At 37.5% G+C, this 20,298-nt stretch overlaps 1 protein-coding gene across 2 annotated transcripts; it reads right to left on the bottom strand.

Moving 5' to 3' along the window:
- Window positions 1–665: 665 nt before the first annotated feature.
- Window positions 666–19,760, bottom strand: pkp3a (plakophilin 3a). 2 transcript variants are annotated; one of them, XM_081356774.1, is made up of 13 exons: window positions 19,642–19,760; window positions 14,851–14,951; window positions 11,804–12,702; window positions 9,867–9,990; window positions 9,573–9,777; window positions 7,424–7,598; window positions 6,455–6,572; window positions 6,190–6,354; window positions 5,925–6,107; window positions 4,938–5,091; window positions 4,653–4,848; window positions 4,478–4,565; window positions 666–1,019 (listed from the first exon to the last, which is right to left on the bottom strand). In XM_081356774.1, exons 2-13 carry the CDS (start codon window positions 14,929–14,931, stop codon window positions 984–986), a joined length of 2,424 nt encoding a protein of 807 aa, XP_081212900.1. In that variant the 5' UTR covers window positions 14,932–14,951; window positions 19,642–19,760; the 3' UTR covers window positions 666–983. The 2 variants fall into 2 exon arrangements, with proteins under 2 accessions (XP_081212900.1, XP_081212899.1); XM_081356773.1 differs by lacking the exon at window positions 19,642–19,760 and adding an exon at window positions 18,082–18,465.
- Window positions 19,761–20,298: the final 538 nt, after the last annotated feature.

Raw genomic sequence — 20,298 nt, 5'->3', positions numbered from 1 at the left:
TCATAACAGTCTATTTAGACGTGTTAACAGTTTAACAGATAAATAGAAATTGAAAACACAGCAACCCAAACCAAGCATTCAACATTTGGCAACCATGATAAAAAACACTACATGTGAGTTGCTTACTGTCAAAATAATGCACATATTGCACCATATACAATTACGAAAAATAAGATTTTTTTTTAAATGAACAGAAATTATTTAAAAACAATCTCTGATCCCTGTGGCATCAACCATTAAGTCAACAGGTTTAAATGAAAACATTTCCATTTAAACATTCAGATGGTATTTTACCATGTGTCCTCATATCATTATAGTTATTATTAAACCTCAAATATCATTTGTACATGAAATAATGATACACAATTTCTGTACACACATCAAAGAACCAAAAAAAAAGAAGAAGGAAACCCATTAGAATTGAATCAGCCTAGTAACAAAATAAGCAACTCTATTATGACAAAAAGGCTGATTAACAGCCTGAATCTCTCCGGCCTGTGTTTACAATATTTATGTGTATTATAAGACATATGACAGTCTTCTCAAATAATCTATAATGTTACAATTTTCATGCTAAAATGTCTTCCCTACCATCACAATACATACATATATATATATATATATATATATATATATATATATATATATATATTTTTTTTTTTTTTACAAATATCTAACTATTTTAAAAAGAGTGATTAAATTCCCAGGATATAATTATTATATCATGGATAGTCTGTGGTCCTATAATACAAAAAAGAAAGAAAAGAAATACAGGCAACAGCCAGTAAAAAAAAATAAAAATAAAAAATTTAAAAAGACAAAAAATATTGCAATAAATCCCTGAGGATTTTTGGGGGAAAAAGGCTATATGTGTTATCCACATTTTCATGTTTCAAAATATATGTTGCAGTTCCGGCAGTATTTTGTATTTTCTTTATCCATTGTCCGTATTAAATATCTTCCTAATTCACAATCTGGTCGGTTTAGATCTCTGAAAAGTTTTCTTTCTCGAACCCTTTCTGTAAAACACAAGCAGAAAACACCACAGGACTGAGTGACACTTTGAATCCAAACAGGCACATAGTTGTACCAGGTAGCAGCAACACATGGCTACCATCCCAGATCTGAAGTTAGAAGAAAGAACATGTTTTTTTTTTTTTCACCCGTGGCGTTCTATGGTGTGTTTGGACATGCTCATGAGGAAATCACCTGAAATCCCCATTTTAGGTGTGGCTGAACCTCTACCTCCCATATCAAACACAAGGTTGTTTGTGTGTTTTGGAAAAAAAGCAACTCCAATATGATTGTTTAAATAAGCAGGCTGTTTTGCTTTTGATTATTTAGTATGATAGGTGTTCGTTTGTGTGTGCATGTTGCTTTTTAAACTGTCTGCAAATTACCGGAAAATGTCTAGAGGGCAGGGCGGGAATGACAGCAACTGTGATGTACAACTGTACTAGTACGTAACGCGCTAAACACAAACAGAAACGGACACATTCTGTGGGTGGGTCTTTATAAGCTGACTGAAACGGATGGAAATACTTAAAAGTTACAATTTTGTCAAGTGAATGCAAGTAGGACTTGTGTAAGTCGCTCCTGGCATTGTGAGTGGTTTCCAGGGTGTTGCTATGTGGTTTCTAGGGTGTTCTAAGTGGTTGCTAGGGTATTGCTGACTGGCCCACATCAAAAACGTTCACTGCCATGTCTATAATATTCTGCTCTCTATATATGGCTTGAGTCACCCTTTCAAAAGTGTGATCATTTAAAAAAATGTGGGTTTGTCAAAACGCGTGATTTGAGTCATTCATGACTAAAGCATAAATGGTGTGAAAGCAGTTATGAACCAAATTTCAATACTTAGACTGAGTCTAAAATCGCCCCATATACCCTTAAAAGGGCACTATTTGATGGGACAGCAATTAGAAGTGATGTTCGAAACCATAGTGGACGTTATCAAGTACACTCATACAATCCCATAATGCACCGCAATAACGAGTGTACAATCGATGTACAATCAACGGCTAGAGAATACCCATATGGCACTGCGAGTCCCGCGTCTGACCAGAAGATGGCGCCTGCAGCTGAATCATCCATCTATTCATTTTCCCAACCGCTGGTCCAATGTGGCTACAGCGTAATATCATACAGGTATAAATGCCTTTTTAATTGGTTAAATGTTTCCATGACGGAGTTCAAGATAAATATTTTTTTCCCTACTGGAGCTGCCAGTTTTGTTAAGATCCAAATAATTATTAAACAGCAAGTACGAACTATGCAAAAGCGGAGACCCTTCCAGTGCACTCAGTGGGTCTCATTCATGAAACACGAGCAGAATGACTTTTTGTGTAAATCGTGTGAAAAGTGGTTCTGGCGTAAATTTCCGGATTCATTAAAATGTTCGTATTTTCCAAATGTTAGTTGGGACGAAAGAAATCAACACCTGCTCCCAGCCACGCGTAAATAGTGCGTTTAACATCTGAATGTTTTGCTCATTAATAGGCTGCATTTTAATTCACCTGAATCGGGTACATATTTACACAGCATTTTGAAAAAATATTATATATAGTAATTACATACGGTTTTTCTTTTTACTTTTATTATGAGAGTAGATGAAACTCCATTAACTTCATCTGTAATATGCTGCCAAGCTTCCTTATTTTAGGACCTGATACACCACTATGTACGCTTGAAAATAAAATGTGGCGTTTTGAATGAACTTCTGATAATAAAACTTAAATTTCTGCATCTGAGAAATTTCTCTTTTTCATTCGCTTTTGAGAAGACATGTTGAAATCCTTCGTTTGGTGTCATAATATGATGCCCATTTAAAGTTGTCAGTCGGATTTAATGGGCGGGATTTATGGTAATTGAGAATGAGTGTGCACGCGCGTCCCATTTACAACTGATTGGAATTCATTAACACACACACACATTTCACTATCACATCTGACGTTTACGAAGTACAGTATTTGTGAATCAGGAGAAGAGTTTTCGGGAAGGTCTCTTTACGCGCAAATCACTCACATATTTACTCGTATATTTACGAATGTTTCATGAATGAGACCCAGTGTGCGAATTCACTCATTTTGATTTATTCCCTCAAGTGAACTAATGGACTAATGTAGGGAACGGTGAATGAGGGTATAGGGAGCGATTTCAGGAACAGCCTTAATGTTTTGCTAGAAAATATAGGAGAGGTATTGGATTTTATACTGACACCTACTGGTGTGGATGAATCATTCAAAACCAAACCTTTTATAAATACAAATACCTATGTAGAAATGTTTTTTTTTTCTGGCGTATTTGTCGTCCTGATTAAAGAGAGATTAAGAGTCCACCACCAAGTCTCTATGATATTCTGGTCTGTAGATATGGTTCGAGATGCTCTTTCAGTGTAAATATATGGGATTTTCACACATTTTCAGAAATCGTAGAAAAAGAGAATGATTTGTCAAACCACATGATTTGAGGTCATTCATGACTGAAGCACTGTGTGGGAACAGATATGCACTAAAGTTTACTATTTAGTGTTCTACTTGAAAATACAACAGTTATCTTGTACTGTATACTGACACCTACTGGCGTGGATGAATCAGTTCACAATACCATTGTAGAAATACTCAATAGATTGCAGCATTGTCCGCCCCTTTTTTCAGCAGTGTTGGTTCCTGAAGTATTTTTTTTCATTCATTTTTAAAATAGGATTTTAAAATAGTCTTTGTTAAAGAGTTATAAGCCATGAACCAAACCAATCAGCTTTGAGGTGAATCACAACACTACAAACTTTGATTTGAAGCAAAAAAATAAAAATAAAATCGGACAAAAACACAAAGGTACAAGACTGTATTAAACTTCTTTAGTTAGGGAAAGAACTACAATCCCATGAAGCAAACAGCATTATCAAATTAAAAACGATGGAGAAATATTAAACTACTCATTTACAAACGTTGATTATATGTATAAAAACGATATATTCTAAAGTTTATTGCAAAATACTTATGTATATATAAAAATTTTAATATTTTGAGAGTGTAGAGAGATCAACTTAATACGTATTCGCAGTGCTTAATGGGAGTGGGCGGAGCTAAAGAGCTATTTATTTAGACTCTGATTGGTGTAATTTTCTGTACAGCATCATGGGTAATGTAGTTTTTGTAGAATTCCATTTATTTATTTTAAAAATAAGCTGAAATAATGTGGCCTGATGTCTTCAGCAGAAGCAAATTAACAACGATGTTAATCCATAACAACATCGTAGCTCACAGTAGGTCTGTCTTTAAAGGTTTATAAGTTATTGCTCAACATCAGAAAATGAGTTTTTACTTCCGACTGCTGCACTCTATTTACAGCCGTATTTGTTGCACAAGACCCGCTCCATGTAGAATATGTATGTCTCATGTGAGTGTATGTCGATTTTTAAAAAGATTTAAAAAGAAAAAATAATTATGTGTATCATTTATATGATCATAACACTTACATTTCTGTAATCTTTGTGTAGTTTCTTGTACTGGAACATGTTGCTTAGCACTGTCGCCGCTGCTTTGGAAGCTTTCAGTTTGGGAGGACTGGGTGAAAATTGAAATTGCAACGTTAGTATGGAAGTAATATCATTTTGAGAGATTGTTGTATAGTCGGATGAATTTTAGTTTTACCTGCCGTCATGGTCGGTCTTGATGCCCATCAGTTTGGTCAGACCATCGAAGTAGGAAATGTCCCGTGCCGCCACCATGCTGCTGGTCACCAGGTTGTTGAGGGCTCCACAGATGTTCACCACCACTTCAGTTGACGGGTCCTTCTGGCGTCCGTCGCAGGGTAGTTTGGTGAGCAAGACCTGTACCGCCTTAGAAGCTAAAGTGAAAGAAGTTGAGCAATGAGCTTCTCTAAAGCTACAGAGGTGCGATTGACTCCAGTTTTGTGGCTAGAGAAGGAAGCCTCACCCATATCGTTCTTGTCCTTGGCATGACGAGAGAGGTTTCTGAGGAAGCCGGTGAGAGAACGGAGCTCTGCGTCTTTTTCTGTCTTTAAGAGATCCAGAATGACAGGCAACATCCTTTTCTGCTCTAACGCCACACGACTCATAATGGACGCCCACTGAGATATAAAAAAGAAAAAGAGAAGTTTAATAGTTGAAATACATTTACTATAGACGGTTGCTAGACAGATGGTTGTGCACACTTTTCCGAAGCACACACGTCTCAGACAGCGCATGAATACTAAATTGAGTTCGCATTCAAGTCTACTTGCACTTGAACGGACAAATTCACACAAAAATCATGTCAACATGCCCCGTCTTGACATGCTAACATAGTCGGTTATATCTTTAGTGAAATTAAACAGTTAAGAAAGACAATGTGAGTGTATCAATGTACTGGATCCGTGCGTTATGTCTTAAAGTGACAGCAGCTTAATATTCCTGCTGTCTGTATTTTTTTTGTTAATCAAACAACATAAGACAAAGAAATCACACACTGCTCTTGACTAAATAGCTTTTGTAACTTTAATAAGGATTGATCTCTATTTAATTAATAAAGTGAAAATTATATGAAGTGTAATTTTACTTTTTATTACTTTATTCAATTTCTAAAAAATACTATTAGATACCTAAATAACATGAAAAAGCAGTTTATTTTATTTGTATCTTTTCTCTATTGTATTTATTCATGCTGTTGTTTGTAGTTAGATTATTTGTTCTTATGTTCTTTATTTTTATTTGACAGTAGTCCTTTTTTTCCCCCTGAACCGTACCCGAAAATGGTGACCCTAAAACTGTGATAAAAACCGAACCGTGAGTAATTCGAACCGTTACACCCCTAGATGCCAGGCTAAGATGTTTGGGCTAGAAGCTAAGGCAGCTCTAGCAAGTTTCTCACATATTCTGGGTAGCTGGAGCCAACATAACTGATAAAGTGAGCTAAATGTCTTACCCTCTTCTCTCCGGCAGTGATGTTCTGCAAGGCTCCGGCCGCGGCCTCTCGTGTGGTCGAGTTGACCTCACACTTCTGAAGCACCTGATTGTATATGTCTACTATATTAGGGTGCCAGAGCCACTCCATGTCTTTGGGCTGCCGCGACACTTCTGTAAATGTGCCGAGGTCCTTATTTTGTCTCTGGAAGTAAAAAATTAAATATGAGATTAAGCTGTAGTTTTTGAAATAGGAAACAGGAATTTGAAAGCAGCTTCTTCCTTACGTCTTTGGCCTTCTTGCTGTTAGGGGTGAAGCAGCCGATAGCTTCTCCTTTCGAAGAGCCCTCAGCTCGGCTTGGACCCTCCAAACGCGTCTGAAACGAGGGGGGAATCTCACTGTACAGCTGATAGGACAGATTCCTCAACACACACACCGCGTTCTCCACACCCTGAAAGAGGAACACACACATGAATGGCCATGTAAACACATCATTTGCAAGCAGAGTCAACAACAAAGGCAGAAAATAAAAATGTGTGTTACACAATTACCTTCTCTTCCACTTTAGTGTCCAACAAGCATTTGTTAATATAGCCAACCAGAGCATCTATAAGGCCTTTGGTCTCTCTCATCTTTTTTCTGGTCTTCTCGTTCACTGAGCTCAAGTTCCTGTACAAGGAGGCAGAGGATTGAAATAATGTCTTAGAAATTGAATAATTTCAATTTGAAATGATATATTATACGTTATATATTCTCACTCCATTCCCATGGCTATCTGCCACACCCTGATTGCAACATACTGCATATATATATATATTTTTTAAATACATTTATTTGTAGTCATTATTCTCAGTGGTGAGTCTTGTTACATTCTCTCAACTAAAGTATATTTTCAATATATTTTCTGTAATTTTAAAAAACAAATCATAAAAATAAAAGGGTAACACTTTATTTTAAGGTGACGTAGTTATTAATTACTACAATTACTTACTATAGTAATAACAGTACATTATACATAATTACAAGTCACTAACCTTAAACCAAACCCTAACTGTATCTCTACAGTAAGTACATTTAGTTAATTAATATTACTTATTTGAGTAAGTACAATGTAACTGTCACCTTAAAATAAAGTTTAACCCAACCCAAAGTGTAAAAAAACAGGCTTTTCCAAAAAAAAATCTTAACGTAAAAAAAATAAAATAAATAATGATAATAAAAAAATATATATTTTTACAATATAACCGTCCTAAAACTAGAATTCATTTTCTATAGTTGAATAAAAATAACAGTCCTAAAAACAGGCTTCATTTCCTAAATTTTAAAATTTCCTAAAATCCTTTTCGGGTTGGGTTTTGGATAGAAACATGACTCTTAAGTGTTCTTGTTCTCAGGTTTCCTAGCAGTGACGTGCCTACAGGGGATTTTCATTCACTGAAGTTCATGAAGTTCCTATAGGAACAGGAAGTAGTAAAGGGGAACTCAAAAAAGTGTGTGCGTGTGTGTGCACGTGTGTGTACCTGAGACAGCCAGTGGTGTTGTAGAAGATGTCGGACTCTGAGGCGCTCAGCTCAATGATGTCCTGTTCCCCAGTGCCAGAGAGAGGAATCAGAATCCTCTCCGTCAATTCGGAAAGAGTGTCCCGTGCCAACCTTTCTTTCAGGTTATCCTTAGAGGACAGATTCCACAGAATACCTACAGGGAATGAGAGCAGGAGAGAGATAGATAAAGAGCATGGGAAAGTGCCATGGGAAATAGATAAGAATTTGATAAGGAAACAAACAAAAGAGAAAAAAACAGATCACAAAAAATCACAAATTGAAATTGCATGTAAATGATATACATCCTCCTTGACTTTCGTTATGATGTCATCCTCCTAAAAGCCCCCATGTTGTGCCCATGTGGTAGTGGTGTTCTCATAGATACATGTTTATTGAGGTTCCTGCACATCCAGACACGCATAGAGCCGCAAGCACTGGCATAAACCTGACTCACGAACCTTCGCTACAGGAGTCCACTCATTCCACGGCACATGTCGAGACAACGCTGAGCAATAATTAATGCAGCTTGATGCAACCGATCTGGTCAACGCCCTACATATACACACATCTAGACTGACTTTGAAAAAATCAGTTCGGAAGTGACTTCTTTGTGTGAGCTGCGCTTCATAGGATTAGACAATGGACCTTTTTTCCCTGCAAAATTTCTCAAATTTCACTTGTGAATCGTGTGATTGCACGTTGAAGGGATAGTTCAACCAAAAACGAAAATGCAGTCATCATTTACTCCCCCTCGTGTCGTTTCAAACCCACAAGTCGTTCATATTCGGAACACAAATTAAGGTCTTTTAGAGATTAATATTTGGAGAATAATGTTGGAGATTAATGTTTCGTAAATAAAGTGGTAAAAAATTTGGTAAAAAAGCTATAATCTACATAAAGTGTTGGTCACACTTTAGATTAGGGTCTAATTCTCTCTCTAAACTAACTATTAACTATGACTATTAACTCAAACCCTAGGGTCTAATTCTCTCTCTAAACTAACTATTAACTATGACTATTAACTCAAACCCATAATTACCGCTTATTAATAGTTAGTAAGGTAATTAAGTTTAAGTATTGGGTAGGATTAGAAATATAGAATATGGTCATGCAGAATAAAGCAGTTATATGTGCTTTATAAGTACTAATAAACAGCCAATATCCTAGTAATATGCATGCTAATAAGCAACTAGTCCATAGTGAGAATTGGACCCTAAACTAGTGTTACCGAGTATTTTTTATGCAGGCTTGTTGTAAAAGAGGATGTGAAACAAGAGGCTGATAAACAGATCAATCCATGTGCCTAACTTGAACCCATTACGAAATCTGCATGACGAAAACTTTCATCCTTAAGCGAAATTCCTGATCGCTTGGATTTCTATTGAATTGCCCGCAAAACATGTCGAATAACAGTAAATTTGCCTGGCCCTTTAGGCTTCTCGTGTGAAAATTAAGCTTTGCTATGCAGCCCAAGAAATCAAATTCACAATCAAAGGCACATGTGAAAACGTTTGCGTCATTGGCCCTGTTTACACCTGGTATTAAGATGTGTTTTGGTTGATCGGATCACAAGTAGACGACGCTAAATACAGGTGTAAACGGGGTCTAAAACATTTTGAGCTTTTCCACTTTCGACCACTTCCAGAGGTAGTCGAAAACTCATTCGACCGGGTTGCTTTTATAGTGTAAATGCTCATGTGGTCGAATGTGTTCAAACAGCCACAAAAGACCGTCTACTCTTCGTCTATTGTCCTAACGCGTAAACTTTATGGGAGGCGTGCAAGCCAGATGGGATTTAAACCAGACGGGGTCTCGGTGAGCATTCATATGTATATTTCACAAGCTTATTTTGTACATGAGATCAGAAGATCTGAAATAACCCATATATTTACCCACCCATAGACCCTTGAAGAAATCAGGACAGAAGTGGTTGAGAGTGGACAAAAGAGACGGATTAAAACACCAGGTGTAAATGGGTATGTGTCTCCCTCGTCTACTTATGATCCGGTCAACCAAAACGCATCTTAATACCAGGTGTAAACAGGGCCAAAATAAAGAAAAACACGTGTTCCAATGGTAATTATAATGCCAGTAAATTTAACTAGAACAACATGAGTGAAACGCCCACCTGTGATGTTCTTGCGGAGTTCGTCGTCTTCGTCTTTTAGGGCCTGTATGAGTTTGGGGATCCCGCCGGCTTCAATAAGGGTCACTTTGTTCTCCATGTTCTCATAGATGAGGTTCCTGGTGGCGCCGGTCGCGTAGCGCTGCACCTCTTGGTTCTCACTGTTGAACAGCTGCACCAGGAGAGGAATTCCCTTCGCCTGGTTTACCTGAAAGAAACACAGACGTTCTACTCAAATCGAAGACACATTTACACATTTCAGTTGAATGTTTCTCCAGATGAAAAGCAACTGCATACCAGTTTCTTTGCATCGTTATTATGGTAACACTCATGTTGGATGTAGGCAGCTCCCAACATCTGAAGGCCAGGATCGGGCTGTTCAAGATACTTAATGGCAGAAGGCATGTCCAAGTTGTTGAGTCTATACAAAAAAAATTTGAACATTTATTTATTAAATTTGTCCTGTAAAGATGGTGATATTGCTTAGCTGTGTATGTTCATATTGTAGGTTTTCTTCAAGGACTTTTAAATTTTACCCACCTAACAGGACTTAAGCTAACGTTCTGGCAAGGTTCTCTTAAAGTTATGAACCAACGTTCTTCCAGTAACACTAATAAAATGTTTGTTCAAAGATATCTGTTCTTGTGTTCTCAAAACGTTAGCACAAAAACATTATTTATACATCGGTCATTGGGTGTGTTTTTTTTTCTGAAATGTTTGCGCTGGTATTTTTGTTACTTCTTGTTTCATAATGTTCAGAACATTCTAAAGTAACGTTCCCATAATGTCTGAAGAGTAATAAAATGGAATGTTTGCCTTCATGTTCACATAACCAAGAAAAAATATTTTTAAAAAACTGTACGTTTTGAACGTTCAGAGCCTTAATGGGAATGTTAGCTAAATGTTCTTAGCGTGTCGTTAGCATGTGAACTTTAGCAATGAGCTTTGGAGCTTATGTAGGGAATTTGGGTTAGAATCCAAGTTTCCCAATTCTTCTACCCATCATTTCTTGTCAACGCTCTTCTCAATGTTCACAACTATTGTTAAAGAAAAACACTATTCATTGCGATTTGAGCCTAGAGGGGAGCTTGAAGAAAAAGGTTATTCGTTTGTCAGGTAATTGATAGACTAGCTAATCTTGGCTTCTTAACAAGTACTACTTCCATTTTAAGAGTCAGCATTATTTGAAAAAAAGTTTTGCTTAAGAGGACATTCCTCTATGAGTGTTTGTGTGTGCTGGTGCATGTCGCTGGAGTGCTAGGAAGTGTGTGTGTTTTTTCCCAGGGTGTGTGAAGTGTGAGGTGGCTGGACTGGTTTGGGTGTGCCTGCACAACAGACTCGCTCTTCACTTTTTACACACATATACTGTAGGCAGGGCTGGGCAACATCAAACACACACACACACACACACACACACACACACACACACCGTTTTAGCGCAACAAGGACAGATAAGCTAAGTGTGGGTGTACTGACAGGCTGTTAAAGCAAAGTATGAATAATTTCTTGCTTCAAAGGTCAGTGCTGCACTCACTGTGGGTAATCAATATTAGCCATACTTGCACACCTAGCTTAGTGTTTTAACGAGAATAGCTAACAGGCTAATTTGCAAACAGTAATATGCAGTGTTTGTTGTAAAACATAGAGTGGCTCGCTCAACTATAGCTATGATGCATAATTCAGGGAATTTTTGACCGACAGTAATATGGAAGCGTTTGGTAAAACATGTAATTTGTGGTTGAACACATGTTATTTGTGCATTTTAAGCAATTAGACCTACTTTTAAGTTGCGTTTTACTCTAGTGGTGCTTTACGCTAATGGTGCTAGCATACTACTTTTGCTTACATCTTTAAAGTAATTTAAAAGGCAATTTCCAGATGTTTGGATATCAGACAACCTTAGTTAATAGTTACTGCTGTTAAATGAGCAGTATATTCAAAATCTTATCTTATCTGGGGTATATATATATGACTTTTTTATATATATAATCCAATTTGAAAATACATTTTCACATTACTTTAATTAGATAATTCATAATATATAATATATCCAAAATATAAGATTGTTCATAATTAAATCTGGTGTTAGCATAAAAACTTAATGACCCTTATGTAACACCTGAGTGAAAAAAATCCTCAAAACAATAAAATCAAATAAATTCTTCCTTGCCTTGACTTTTTTGGGATGTTTTGTTATTTCGCTATTTTCACACACCTAAGGTAAGTGTTCTTACCCGCTTAGATTGCCCGTGCTTCCTTCGAAATCCATGCCATCAAACACATCCATGCCTTTCCCAACACTATGCATACTCCTTACGGAGCCGGCGCGCGACAGCCTTCCCTGTTGCACCAGCGCCAAGTTGCCCTGGGAGCCACTGAATCCTCCAACACTTCCGTACATGCCGGATGAGGAGACATTGGACGTGCGACTCGTTTGCCGATTGTTGATTCGGCTGATGGTGCGGTGGGCGGGGCCTTTGTAGGACTGCCGGCTGATGTAGACCTCCTGCTCCATGCCTCCTCCGCCGCAAGAGGTGAGCGTCCCGCTGAGGGAGCGTTTCATGGGTGGTAGCGTCATGGAGCTGACCTGCTGCTGTCCGCTTTCAAATCCGTTCACTTTAGTGGTGTACATGGACTGGCGTGGGAAGGTTTTGGCAGCATAGCCGTTGCATACGGAAGCCTGTTTTGTATAAGTGGCATCACGTTCGGAAACTAGGCTGCCGTCGCTGTCATCCTGTGCCACCCAAGAGGAAGTACCCTGGCGTGGTATGGATGCCACACGCATGGAATGCATCGACATCGTCTCCGGGTCGCCCCCCATTCGGCTGAAGGAACGAGTTATTGCACCGACCTGCTGCAGTTGAACTGGGCTACATCCAGTTTGGTAACCGCCAGTTTGGTAACCGCCACCTTGGTAACCGCCACTTAGGTAACCGCCAGCTTGGTAACCGCCAGCTTGGTAACCGCCAGCCTGGTAACCGCCACCCACAACATCTTCCTGGTAATATGCCCCGCTTCCGCCGCCACCTCCTCCTCCTCCTCCTGCTGTGTAACTCATTTTAGCTTTTGGGGCGAAATCAACGGCAGAGCGGGATGAGAAACCAGCACTAGAGTACTGGGATGGACGCTGGGCCTAGTAAAAACAAGAAAATTATGAATATTGAATATCTATAACAATATCAACTATAGCTATTGATTTATTAAAATGTTATCGAGTTACATATGTTGATTAATTTATCAATACAAATGATATTAAAGGGTTGGTTCACCCAAAAAATTGTATTCTGTCATTATTATTTACCCTCATGTTGTTTCAAACCTGTAAGACATTCGGTCTTCTCCTGAACACAAATGAAGATATATTTAATGAAATCTGAGTGATTTCTGTTCCTCCATTGACAGTCTAAGCAACTACCACTTTCAAGCCCCAGAAAAGTAGTAAAGACATCAATAAAGTAATCCATGTGACAATTTTATGAGCTCTTAACGCATTATAGTCCTTCTTGTTTATTGTGGTCTCAAAACTCTGGCCAGTTGATAAAACCTACAATATCAAAATCAGCTGCAGGTGGTAGATCCTTTTTAAGCACCTAAACTTAGGAATAGTCTTCTGTCACTTTAAATCTAGACTAAAAACACATCTCTTTAACTTGGCATACACATAGAACATTACACATTCCAATTATTCAAATCATGTAAAATGATTATTAGGCTACATAAATTAGGTCTGGGACTGGGAACACTTCCTATAACACCTGATGTACTCGCTACATCATAAGAAGAATGGCATCCACGCTAATATTAGTCTCCCTGTTTATCTCGAGGTTTACAGTACTCAGCCGTATCCGGACCGTATCCAGATCAGATGGTGGACCTGCGCCTAAACAAGACTACAACTTAGCCCTAAAGTGTCAGCAGTGACCGTGTCAACTAGACTATGCCCTGCGAAGTCGTCACGACACGACAAAAGTTTTTTCCTCTGTCCAGATTATCAAACATTATCAAAATGATTCCCGTTCACACGCGGATCCGCGGACACAACAAAAAAAAATGCTGTATTATGCATGCCAGACCAGTAATTGGCAATGTCACGTTGTAAAGAAAGACTACTACGCGCCAGCACACATACGCATTCAAACGTGCATGCCTAAACTAAGACTAAACACGTAATACCCATATGCATGCCATCACCGTTTTCACAGAATCACGTTTTTGAAGTTTAAACAGGGATGATAACGGTATCGCTTTCAAAACTCGTTTTCAAAAACGTGCACTTTGAAACCAAGCCATTCCAAGCCACCAAAACACAGCTGTCGTGTAATTGAACGACTAGAACGCATTCAAAGTTTTCTGTTTTCAGTTGAAAACGGTGCCGAGTAAACGGCCCCTAAGTTAATAACTAATTATTTTTTACAACGGAAATGAATCAATTGAAAATTTACTTAAACTGGACAATGACTTTCTTCTAGAGCTGCTGTACAGCCAAAACAGTCTTTGTTGCATTCATTTCCTATTATCACAGTAAAGCTGCTTTGAAACAATCTGGATTGTAAAAAACACTATATAAATGAAGGTGACTTGACTTGACCTGACATGAAATTGGTAGATGTGTAGCCTGTCAATGGCTGGACAGAAAGCTCTCAGACTTCATTAAAATATCCTCATTTGTGTTCCGAAAATGAACGAATGTATTATGGGTTTGGAATGACATGAGGGTGAGTAACTGAATTCATTTTTGGCTGAACTAACCCTTTAATCACATTGATATTTCTGGAGAAATGCCCCAAGATTAAGATAATTCAGATATATGATAAGTGCAAAAATATTAGGGTGATATTTTAAGATTGAATTATTGATGCTATCCCTACTATTACCCGTATCCCACCTCAATAGCAGCAAGAGTGTTTTACAAAACAACATGATAGTATTTAAAGACACCTAATATAAAGTGTGAGCCATACATTTAATGCATTTTTAATACATTAAATCAACAGCCCAAATTTAAACACAGTATTACTCAATAAGAAAATAACTGAAAGTGACTCTTAGTGATTTGTAAGCTTGTGACTTTTCATATGAGGTTGTTGAGTAGAGCTGGCCAGTGAAATATCACACCTAACTAACACAATCTCCATTACTCATTTTCAATATTTGGACAAGATACACGTCCATACAGTCACTCACACAAAAAAATTCTTTAACTTAGCTCAATGTGTGATATATCTTTCAAACAAGCAAACAACAATAAAATATTTATGTTTATAAGTGGGAAGAATCTTACCATCATTGGTCTGCCGAGGGAATAGGATTTAGAGCTGAAATTTTGGGGGATGTTTTGGCTCATTGTTGAAAATTTTGTCATGGTTGAATAATCTCCAGACTCTAAGAGAAGAAAAATACAGAGAATTAATAGAAATGTTCATCGGAATGGGGATTTTTGACTGTGAAAAACTAGTTATCCTCCCAGTGAACTTTCTCAATGTGTTATCACATTCTACAAGTTTCTGAACACAAGCGTCACACATAGCAGCTCGGCTACAGTGTATTTTAATGAGGAAAATAAAACTCATGTCCTTAACTTTTCATTAAATTACCCAGTTGGTATAGACTGAAGCTATTAACAATAACCAGATAAAAATAAACCACAGATCCTCATTCTAAGAGAATGGCATTTGATCAGCAATTCTTGCTTTTCTGATTTCTAAATGTTTTGCCACTTTTTTCCTTTAGTTAAAAAATAAATGTAAAAAAAATTCTCCACAACACTATGACCAATCAGGTAGCATTGACAAAGAAAATCAGATAGATTAAACTAATGACATTTCGTGAAACTATTAACTATCCACGCAACTAAGCATTGTAAACACGCATGCACATTCTTTAATACAACAATTAAACAAATAACTTTGTTGTTTTGTTTCCCTTAAACCATGTTTATGACGCCTTTGTACGCAAGTTTGTACACAAACATGCATTTTTTTTCTTTGATGGAACTTAATCAAACAAATGCGTTTTGATTCACTTTAGTTATGTTTATGTAAACATGTTTTTATGTAAACATGCATGTTTGTTCTTTCATTGAACAGTTAAACAAACAAATTGGTTGTTTTGTTTAAATTTAGTAATGTTTACGACAGCTTTTTGCACGCAAGTTTGTGTGTAAACATGCACGTCTGCTCCAATTAATTAAACAACTTAGTTTTGTTTCATGTTTTTGAAGTTTGTACATCTACTTTTTAACAATAGTTATTTGATAGTTTGTTTGCTTCCTTGTTGACACCATTGTATGTTCGTTTGCATGTCTTGTTTGAATGGATAGCATAACAGTCTGTTTATTGATAGCAGTGAGAAATAAGTTACAGACGTTCAAATGTAAAGCCGAAGATTCGTGCCTCGTAAAGACATCGAGTCTGTAACTTTACAGCTGAGTCAGTGTGCTCAGCATATGCCCTTGATGACACTGCAATGTGAGGCAAACTTGTAGAGTTACACAAAATACTGCAGTGCAAGTTTACATCAAACTATAATGTTCTGGCTCAGCAACAGATGGGGTTGCATCTATGGGCATGCATGTACACGTGTTTGAGAGCACGAATTCGGGAGTGGTATAAGCATTTGATGAGTGAATAAGTGTAGAGTGAGTTGTAGACAACAGTGGCAGAATAGACAGAACCGGTCTGATGACTGGGACACTCCCAATGTCCCTACCCAAAAAACACACACCCTTTTCCCTGCCTCGCCCTGCCCTAGTGCATTGCATAGTTGATGTAAACACAAAGTACTTTGCACCAGAAGTCAAATTTTAAGTGTTCAAAATGCATTGCTTTAAAACAATCCACTTGACCTACATCTCTAAAAAAAAAAAAAAAAAAAAAAAAAGGTTTCTCTCAAACTCGTAGCATATGCTTGGTATTTGCCATTGTCAGATCTAGTTAAGACATTCTCAAGACGTCCTCCAGGAAGCCTTGGGCCAGTAACAGGAATATGCAAGGCTGTTCGAACTTGTCAAAATGCAGGTACCTCATAAACCAGGGGTCCGCTGGCTAATGTATCCGCTAAGCACCAGAGGTTAAACCCTGAATATAGCTGCAGCAGACCTTCATAAAGTCAGGAATTCAACCACTTTTTGCCCTAACCACTTAAAATCAAGCAAATGCGTTTGAGTGCATTCAATGGATGGTATACACACAAATGTATAATGAAGTTTGGGTGTATTTACAATCATGTAGTTTCACTAAGGTTGTGGACTGAAACAAAGAGTTTGGCTTTCTACATTGAGAAAGAAAGGTTCAATTCTTCCGTCATGGCAATTGATATTCACGGCATTATGATTGACGGCACCAAATTGTGCCTCCCTTTTGTGCGACGCTAAGTACTTTTTTGTTTAGCGTGGGTTGGGTTTTTTCAAAGGAGAGTTTTGAAACTTTCACTCTCACTTAGTCGTGTAACAGGAACTGAGATTACACTTGAACCTTGTTCAACTCGCCCCTGTAAATGATTCACACCAGACCAGAAGTATTGTATTTCTGCTCTGCAAGAGCCACTTATTTGTCCTTTTTGTAAAAACCTTTGCTTATATCCATTCTCATTGATGCAGAAAAAAAAATCATGAATTCAAAACTTTCCCACCCCATTGTATCCCCTTCATTTTAATCGGCATGTTCAAGAACAATGGGGAAAGCTAAATCTACCACGCCTGATGTGAACGAACCACCATTTATGACACTGTTTTATTATCAACTGAAACAAAGGTAACATTGCATTCAACTTAGTTTAGCTTAAAGGTACATTCAACTTTGTCATACTGACATGCATTATGTACAAATGCCGTGTGATGTTTTGTCTTAGTGTATTTAACAGAAATCATGTGACCACAGTTTTGCAACAGGCAGTTTTGTCTCATAAATGTTTAATGTTTTGCATACACTGCAAAAGTAAGTTGCTGCCTTAAATTTTTAAGTACAACCAACTTGGATGTTTAAATCATTTCAAATTCAATTTCACTAAACTGACTTTGACTGAGTTGAATCTTATATAACGCATAAAAATAGTTAAAAATTGCTTAACTTATTTTGGTGAGTTCAAGCAAAGTAAAAACATGTGCTGTCATAACTTTTTGATCATATAGATAGTTTTATTTAATGCCATGTCAGCATCTAAGGCTATTTTCATGGCAAAAAAATCAATTACAAAAATACAAATTATTGAACATATAATTTTATTTTACAGTGTTCTTACGTGTAAACAACACAGTACATACTGTGCCTGTGAATTTAATAATAATGCATTTGCTTTTGAAATCAAATCAAGTTCAAGGATAAACCAAAAAAAAAAAAAAAAAACTTCCCTAAAAGTTAATAAAGATGAAATTCAACTCCGGATCATTGTTAAATGAAACCGCATACTGTATAAAAGCACAGTACAAAGTCAGATGATGAGCAGATTAATAATTCAAAGGCTGTTGCGTTATTGTAGATGTATTACAATGAGATCAAAGTGCACGGGGACACACCTGAGGCTGCGTATTGTGACGAGGATCCGTTTTGGCGCGGGAGCGTGGGTTTCTCCTTCAGTCTCATGGTCACCTGCTGGTGCACGCGCTTAAATCTGGCCTCTTCCTTTGCGTGAGACCCGCCGTGCGCGAGCTCGTTTTCGGACGGGACCGCGTAAGTACTGACGGTCGAATTGGGCTGCAACGCCGTTAGAAAGACGTTCTCCGTGGTCACGCTCACACTCATTGCGAAGCGACGGTGGTACCGAGCTGAAAAGTTACAGTCCCACCAGAGAGAGTGGAAAAAGATAGATCCCCGCAATAAAGGCGTCTTCTGTTAGTCGGCTTGTGTTTCTCTGCGCTGATGCTGGAACTGTGAGGCGACGCACTACTGACGTTTGATCTGAACTCTGAGGCTTTTTCGCAGGTGGGAGTTAAAGTGGGCGGGGCTTAGGTGAGTCATCGGTTACCTGAGCCAGGTACACTCATGAACGAACAAAAGGAGGCTCTTCTTTAGTGTAAAGTAAAATGGAAATATACGTCCAATTAATATTTTTCCAAAATATGTTATAGGCCTATGATATAGATAGATAGATAGATAGATAGATAGATAGATAGATAGATAGATAGATAGATAGATAGATAGATAGATAGATAGATAGATAGATAGATGTAAATGTACATCTATCTGTAGATGGTTATGTTAATAGTGGGCTATTGGCCTTATTCTTTTCCAATTCAGTAACGAGAATGAGTTTTTTTTTTTTTTTCATTACAGTATTTAGAAATAAATTATACAAATATGTTTGAAGCATGAAAATAATAATAACTATTTGTAGGTTACCTGACAAACATTATTTGCAGTGTAAATTTAAAAAGTAGCATAAAATTAAATAACATAACACGTTTTTTTCGTGAATACAGCATACTTTCATTACAGTTAATATTTAAATAAATACATTTTGATTCGTTCTTGTCGTCACTGCAGCGATAGTTCGAAGAGAACGCGCTCTGACATGCAGGTGACGTATGTCTCCGTTTGAACAGGTTGTTGTTGTTGTATCGTCGCCTAGCAACGAAAGAAGCCGGGAAACGCGAGCCTTTGCTTTCTCATTGCTCAAGCACTAATGTAAACTATCAGATGAAAAATAATAACGATAGGCTACTTTCCAACTGAATTTTACCAATGGCATAAACTCGATTTAGCTTTAGATTTGAAATTAGATTTAGATTTAACAAAGAAACTCAATATAATTATTTGCAGTTCTGTGTCATTTAACACAAAAAATAATTTCAAACCTTGAATTATAAATATACTAGGCCTATTTCGTAATGCAGATGGTCATCACAGGAAATGTCATCATTTATAAAAATAAAATAAAAAAAGCTTCATTTGTAACTTTCCACACAAAGTTATCAAGCCCATCAGTCACTGAGTCACTGTCTGTGATACTAGATTTCTGTTCAGACAGCATTCCCATGCTTGTTCACAAAACTGAATCACGCTAGTTCATAAGAGGACAAGGAAAAATTGAAAGCTGAAAACAAATAGAAAGTGTTTTGCTTTTATATTGTACTCACCAATCTTTGTAGCCTACTCACCAATCAGCAGGATTTAGTGAATAGTTCCAGTGCTGAGAAAATGTTGTTGGGCTGTATATTTATTGATCTCTCTCACGGTTCGCTTGACAGAATCTGACAGATGTCACAGAGAGGCAAGAAGATATAGAATCGGCAGTGACAACGCCCTTATATCACTATTAAAACAATAGGTGTCTGTGTTCATGATGGTTACCAATCCCCTGAATTAAAGGAGGTGTGTGTGTGTGTGTGTGTGTGTGCGTGCGTGCGTGCGTGTGTGTGTGTGTGTGTGTGTGTGTGTGAGATTAGTTGACAGGCATACAGTTGTAGTGGAGACTGGAGAGAAACAGACAAAATGGGCGAGTCTGCAGATGTAGGTGTGATGCAGACGCCAGGCGTGAGCAGGGTAAAACAACCTAAAAAAATACAGTTTCACAGAAATAAATAATAATAAATAAATAAAAATCAGGCAGTTCTGTAAAACTGTAATAAAAATGTTGTTTGGTTTAACTTAAAAAAGTAAGTTGTTGCCTTAAAATTTTGAGTTCATTGAATTGAAAAAGTTACTAGCCTACAATGAAGGAGATTGGTTTAATCATCAGAATCTCATAATATTATGTTATCTAAAACCACATTATCTGATATCTGATTTGACGA

This window comes from Scardinius erythrophthalmus, assembly GCF_964197995.2.
Source record: "Scardinius erythrophthalmus genome assembly, chromosome: 24".
Taxonomy (NCBI): Eukaryota; Metazoa; Chordata; class Actinopteri; order Cypriniformes; family Leuciscidae; genus Scardinius; species Scardinius erythrophthalmus.
Note: the sequence above shows the minus strand (reverse complement) of the source record. Positions and strands in the feature narration are given on the sequence as shown.

Excerpts from the sequence above, each read along its gene's own strand:
- pkp3a (XM_081356773.1), bottom strand. The coding sequence starts at position 18,307 with ATGAGTGTGAGCGTGACCACGGAGAACGTCTTTCTAACGGCGTTGCAG. Across the intron at positions 12,703-14,850 it reads CCCTCGGCAGACCAATGATG|GCCCAGCGTCCATCCCAGTA; the intron begins GTAAGATTCTTC and ends TGTTTTTACTAG. Across the intron at positions 6,573-7,423 it reads AACACCACTGGCTGTCTCAG|GAACTTGAGCTCAGTGAACG; the intron begins GTACACACACGT and ends CTCCTTGTACAG.